At 43.6% G+C, this 6671-nt stretch overlaps 1 protein-coding gene across 1 annotated transcript; it reads right to left on the reverse strand.

Moving 5' to 3' along the window:
- Window positions 1-3483: 3483 nt before the first annotated feature.
- Window positions 3484-6158, reverse strand: LOC143706825 (uncharacterized). The gene is made up of 3 exons (XM_077199165.1): window positions 5575-6158; window positions 5298-5387; window positions 3484-4719 (listed from the first exon to the last, which is right to left on the reverse strand). Exons 1-3 carry the CDS (start codon window positions 5993-5995, stop codon window positions 3698-3700), a joined length of 1533 nt encoding a protein of 510 aa, XP_077055280.1. The 5' UTR covers window positions 5996-6158; the 3' UTR covers window positions 3484-3697.
- Between the last annotated feature and the right edge of the window lie 513 nt (window positions 6159-6671).

Raw genomic sequence — 6671 nt, forward strand, 5'->3', positions numbered from 1 at the left:
CGGTCTACAATGGAATTGCCTCGAGGACACCCTTGGGTATAAGAACCGCATAGCAGAGCCTGTTCAGCCCACCATGAGGAATCTGTACAAGACTTTAGCCAGCCAATTTGACCCTCTGGGTTTCATAGTCCCATTCACCACGAGGGTTAAAACTCTTATCCAGGATCTCTGGAAACACAACCTTGGCTGGGATGATCCTATCGAACCCCTACACCTGCGTGAGATATGGTCCAAGTGGGTTGCTGAGCTTTCCAGTATCACCAGACTGCAATTCCCTCGAACTTATGCGCCTGGCGGTGCTGACACTCCTTCCACTGTTCGGGAGCTCCATGTCTTTTGTGACGCTTCGGAGAGGGTATATGGTTCCGTGGCCTACCTTCGGGTCACAGACGACAGTGAGAAAGTCCATGTCACCTTTGTCCTAGCTCGGTCTAGAGTGGCCCCTCGTAAATGTCTATCTATGCCCCGCTTAGAGTTGTGTGCTGCACTTTCTGGAGCTCAGATGGCCAAAGTGATACAGACTGAACTGACCATTCCCATACACCAAGTCATATATTGGGCTGATTCAACTACGGTGCTGCATTGGTTAAAATCAGAATCCTGCCGATACAAGGTCTTTGTGGGGTCTAGAGTAGCAGAGATTCAGACTTTGACAGATGTTACCAGATGGAGGTATGTCGACTCTGCTCGAAACCCAGCTGACCATATCACTAGAGGTCTTACCTTAGATGAAATAGCAGGTCCTCACCAATGGAGATCTGGGCCATCCTTCCTGACTGAACCACAGGATATATGGCCGTTGACACCCAGTACGGAGTCTGCACCTGACCTGAGCGAGATGAGGAAAGCATCCTTTGTTGGAGCAGTCACTGTCATTCCCAGTCCAGTGCCTTCAGACCTCAGTCAATTCAGAACCTGGAACGAGCTAGTTCAAGCTACTGTCGAGTCCTGTAATGGGGCGGCCAACATCAATGCCTTTGAAGCCTCGATGTATTCACAGGCAGAAAAGCTCCTCTTAGCACAGTCACAGCTTGATTCATTCCCGGAGGAACTCAGAGCTTTGAAAGCTGGAAAGCCTATCCCGGCAGACAGCCGTTTGAGTTCTCTCGCCCAAGAGTACAACAAAAATACTGGTCTTATCAGAGTGGGTGGACGACTTCGTCGTGTTGAAACCCTGCCTTCTGACATTATTCACCCGATTGTCCTAGATCCTCAACATCAGGTCACAAAGCTACTCATCCAAGACATAGATCAGCAACTCCATCATCCAGGTGGAGAGCGAGTGCTAGCAGAGCTACGTCGTAGATACTGGGTGCTTAGAGGCCGTGAAGCTGTGCGCAAACACCAGCATTCTTGCCAGAATTGCCAGTGTTGGCGCGCCAAGCCACAGAACCCACAGATGGCCGACCTTCCACCCTGTAGGTTACGCCTGTATCCACAACTTTCCAGAACTTTGACCTTTCCATGAATCGCTATGGTAACGTAGAATGCTTAGAACAAGCCGGTATCAAACTTCCTGTTTACATTAGCCTGTAGCTGCTGCTATCAGCTAAACGCTATTAGTATTTAGGAGTAGAAGTGCTATACTCTTACAACAACGCCGCTGGCAAAATGAGCACATCTCACAGATGGTCCCATGGACCTGACTATCTTACGAGAACTGGCGACAGAACAGTTAAAGTGCCCCATCCGTCTACCTTAACGGAATGGGTAGACGATATGAAATTGTGGCCAGACGTTAGCTATGTGGATATCGTTAACTATTTCGTGCTTAGTGAGGGTGTTGATGGTGAGACACTACGAAATTATAAGAGCACAGAGGCTTACAACTATCTACACAGCAACAAAATTGGAAAAATACTGTGTACAAAATACGACGAGTTCATCTTCCTTAAGGCTGAGGTCGAGCCGAGTCAGAGCATCAACAAGCCCAAACAACTTGCTTGGATAATGACGAGGCCGATTGGTATAATCGAAACAGTCGGCTGTTCATGCATTGCAGGGCTAGGAAAATCTTGTAGCCATGCAGCAGCTGTCATTTGGAAGGTAGGTATAGGCTGTTAGAGCGATCTTGCTACACATTAAATCTGTAAATTATTGAAAACAATAAAGAATACCCCTTACAAAAACAGCTTAACTGCAGTTTTTATTCTAAGTAAAGTGCAGGACAATGTCTGTGTTCGAAATATTGAATTTATGCAGTAGCCTACTGTAGTGTGCAATGCCATTAATGTACAAAAATGTCATCAACATTATGTTATGGCTGATTCAGGTCCAGAATGCAGTGGTTAGTGGAAAGACAGGGCTTGCATGTACTGACACACAGCGGAGATGGAATGAAGGAACATCCAAGAACCTTCAGCCCAAGCGTCTGAGCCAGATTCATTTTAGGCACCACAAGGCAGAGGATGAGTATGAGGAAGAGACTAGGGCAGTTGGCAGTCAGCTCCCAAACACACCACAGTATCAGTCCCACAAAGACTTTAGAGAGAGTGTGGACAAATATCTAACAAAACCTCTATTTCTTCTCAAGAATACACTACTGGAAAAGTGTTACAATGCCACTCCATCAGCAGAACAAAAGGGGCGTTCAAAAGAACAGGGAACCATCAATGATTTAACAATTTTGTCACATCAAAATCATGACAATGATCTGAGTTGTGTGAAATGCCAAAAATTCTACCAGGCTTATGTTAGTATGGATGGCAAACAAGCTGATACACTAGAACTTGAGACGAGGGGGCAGAGTGCATCTGATCTGTGGCACAGTTCTAGGAAACTTAGAATCACAGCCAGTTCAGCAAAGAAGGTGCCTGTACGTGCAGGCACAAATAGTGAAAAGTTTTTGTGTGAGCACTTTTACCCCAGCTTTCGTGGTAACTATGCCACTAATTATGGGAAAGAAAATGAAGAAACAGCTTGCAACCAATTGAAAGAACAGGGAATGAACATAACACACACAGGCACAATTGTATGTGGGGCAGAGCCATGGTTATCAGCAAGTCCGGATGGAATCATCAACTCCTGTGAGCTCTTAGAGATTAAATGCCCCGTCCCAAATAAAAATCACCAGACACTCAGTGAACTGTTATCTCAGAGATTCAGTGATTTTAAGGTAGTGGATGGAAAACTTGAGGTTCAGAAAACTGGTAGCCGGGGCTATTACATGCAAGTCCAACTAGGAATGTTTTGCACAGGTCTCAAGACAGCCAGACTGATGATCTGGACACCAGATGAGAGTTTGGTATTTAGTGTACCATTTGATGAGCTGTTTGTCACAGAACAGGTGAAACGGTTGAGAGCATTCTACTTCTCATCCATGCTGCCTCAACTTGTTGATGAATTTGCTGAGGGGCGGCTTAAGTTTGATGGGAGATACACTGAAATTGTGAGGAAAATGTAAAGAGAGAGTAAGGAAAGACAAATGTGACCAAGTGCCATTGTTAGTGCCCACTGTTGAAAATAATTCAATTTACAGCAATGAAATGTTAATTCATGTTTATTACAACTCACTTAATTCCATGTTGATAAAAAAATAATCAAATGTATACTGACAATGTCTGACATGGACAACATTTCAACAATTACAAATATTAAATGTGATTTCATTACCTCTACATTACAATTCTGGAGTTCATTTGAAGCTGCACTGAACTCTCCCCGTTAGTTTTTTTTTTTTTTAAATGCATGAAGTGACCTATTGTTCGCCGTCACGAATGAGATCACCCCGCAAATTCACAAGGGCAGAACATATACGTAGAATTTTGTCTACTTTTGGGACCAGGGAAATAGGCACTACTTGTGATAAGATTTTAAACACCTTTAGGCGTCTGATGGCCCTTTCCACGTGTATTCTAACATTTGCAATTCTTCTAGTGGAAGTGACCTGTTCTTCAGTGAGTTGTGCACCTTTTTTTGTGAACGAGGGTATGACTAGGTTAACTTTCCTTTCGAAGAGTATGTCTCTAATTGTGAATCCACGGTCTGCCATGACCTCATCACCCGGTTGTAAGTACTCCAGAATCCCAGAGTCCATAGTAATAAACTTGTCACTACAGCGTCCACCATAAGCTGCAGAGACAAACATTATCAATCCACATGGAGCAATACTTACAAGGTACTTAACTGTATTATGGGAATAATAATGGCTATAGGACTCTCCTCTTGAGTCTAGGTTTTTTGGTTTTTGTAACAGGCTTTCGCTACAATCCAAAATGCATGTTGTGTTGGGGTATTTCATTTTAAAAGCTTGTTGCATAGTCGCCCGAATAGTTTCCCGAGGAAGCCAAGGGATGAGGTTTCTTGTAACTTCCTCCAATTTGTCAATCCAGTAAGATATAATCTTACTTGACAAGCTCTCTGATATGAAGAACCGTCTGCTCAGATCACCAATCATGAGGTTCAATCTTAATTTCATTAATGTTAGGAGGACTTGGTCTCTTACAGACATTTTAAAAGACCCCGCAAACTGTTCAAGCACCGAAACAAGAGTATTAAATGTTTGAAGTGGAATGCCAGTGTACAGTAATGAGTCTGAATCATTGAGAAGAATATTATGCGCCACACTGCACTGTGTTGCTTGATGATGGACTTCTTTAGTGTTGGTGGCCAGCTTCGCATAACCATGATGCAGTAAGGCAGGGTCTTCCCACTGGGTCTGTATCGAACACTTGGTTGCTGTCCTGATGGTTGTGTCAGAAGAGGTGTCCCCACTGCAATCTAAGTTGACAATGAAAATCAAAATCAGGTTTCAGGCCTAATGTTGAGCTCTACTACTTCAGTAGCAGGTGGCAAGTTAAGTCATGTTATCTATAGCTATACCAATACTACTTACAGTTTTATGTAAAAGTTTAGGCACCCCTGTTCATTACTAAGATTTCAGTTTATCTTCTGTGCAGACACCAGGGACTAAGCACTGAGACCAGAGGAAGCATCTACAGGCTGTTGTAACTTTTGCACCTACTATTGTAGTATTGTTATTATATAACATTGTTGAAGTTGATTCTATAAATGCAATTTCATATCTCAAATGTCACTATTTGTAAACAAAATATCCGAAGGAAGTTACTGCTTCAAAATCACCCAGCAGATGATAAACTGAATTACCAGGGGTGCCTAAACCTTATTTATTTATTAATCTATGTATTTATTTATGTATTTATTTATTTAAAAAAACGTTATAGCCTCCATCTAGACAAATCATTATCATCTCTGGTTGACCTAGTTGACCAACATAGCTTTGCATAATACAGGTTAGAATCTAACTGAACAACAAACAATGTATTAGGCTAACTTACCATCCTCATGGGTTGTGGATGTTTGCCGCTCATCCAAGAATGAAACCTCCGGAGTTGTGTCAGAGTGGAAGTGGGTGCATGCGCTGTAATCTATGTAAGCAATTTAAACACAAACTGGGTAAGTTAAATTGGAAACCCAGAAAAGATAGATAGATAGCCTACTTTATTGAACCATCACAACACTTAGCCAACTTGAGCGCAGCAGTGCGGCAGCATTAGGTTACATTTGGGCAATTAAAAAAATATATAATATAAAGATGTCACACAAATTACTTACGAGACTCTTCCTGTTCGTGCTGCACTTCAGTATTGCTGGTCGAAGCTGATGTCTGACTGTTAGCTTGTAGTGCTACCTCCAAGTTATCCTGGCACCTGATGAGTTTTCGCCTTTTCTTAACTGGCTGTCGTTCATAACCCAGGAATAACTCCGGATTCGGATGAAGCTCCCTTGGTTTGTGGTCGATGAAATGGTAAGAACAGACATAAACTCTCTTCGGTGGATTTTTTAGCTTTAGGGCCGCTAACCATTCTCTTGTTTTTGTCTCGTCCTTCGGCATTGAATGGAGTGCGTAGGGTGCTGGGCAACAGGTCAAGCGGGTCCGTTTATGTTGGAAACAGATCCCGTTCATAAAGTCCTTCAGTTTTCGCGTGTTGTTTGTGCACCCGACAACGGCACACGTTGAGCCACAAGGAGCCATTGCGTAGTCTGTCACATTTAATATTTATAAGTAATCAGTTTTCCTCCTTTTGTTTGTGCCGCGAGTAGTGTCCCTTGTTTGCTAGCTTCATTGCTGTCGTCTGTCTCCCTGCTAAGGCTAAACCGGAACTTAGATACCGGCAACAGGAAGTATCGTGTGTCATGGCGACGCCCAATAAGACTCGCAGGAAAGTTGTGAATAATCCACCATTTTACTCCACTGGTGTAGACTGCTTCGGGCCTTTTCAGGTAAAGATAGGTCGGCGCCAGGAGAAAAGATGGGGAATAGTATACAAGTGCTTGACTACCAGATGTTTACATCTCGATCTTCTGGAGCACCTGGATACTGACGCCTTCCTCCTTTCTTTACGACGCTGTGTAGCCCGTAGGGGAAAGCCTTTCGAGATTCTATGTGACAATGGCACTAACTTCACTGGAGGCGATCACGAGGTAAAAGACTCCTTTCGTCGAATGGCTCCTGAGCTGCAGGAACAACTGGCTAAACAGCAGATCCAGTTTCGCTATAACCCACCGAGTGCCCCTCACTTTGGCGGGACATGGGAGCGAGAGGTGAAATCGATTAAGACTGCCTTACAAGTCATTCTACGTGAACAAACCGTGCCTGAATCTGTTCTGCAGACTTTGCTAGTTGAAGTTGAGGGCATACTCAATTCTAA

This window comes from Siphateles boraxobius, unplaced genomic scaffold (assembly GCF_051911475.1).
Source record: "Siphateles boraxobius isolate OS27281-9 unplaced genomic scaffold, OSU_SipBor_1 41, whole genome shotgun sequence".
In the NCBI taxonomy this organism is placed as follows: Eukaryota; Metazoa; Chordata; class Actinopteri; order Cypriniformes; family Leuciscidae; genus Siphateles; species Siphateles boraxobius.

Excerpts from the sequence above, each read along its gene's own strand:
- LOC143706825 (XM_077199165.1), bottom strand. The coding sequence starts at position 5,995 with ATGGCTCCTTGTGGCTCAACGTGTGCCGTTGTCGGGTGCACAAACAAC. Across the intron at positions 5,388-5,574 it reads GCACGAACAGGAAGAGTCTC|ATTACAGCGCATGCACCCAC; the intron begins GTAAGTAATTTG and ends TTGCTTACATAG. Across the intron at positions 4,720-5,297 it reads ATCCACAACCCATGAGGATG|ATTGCAGTGGGGACACCTCT; the intron begins GTAAGTTAGCCT and ends TTGTCAACTTAG.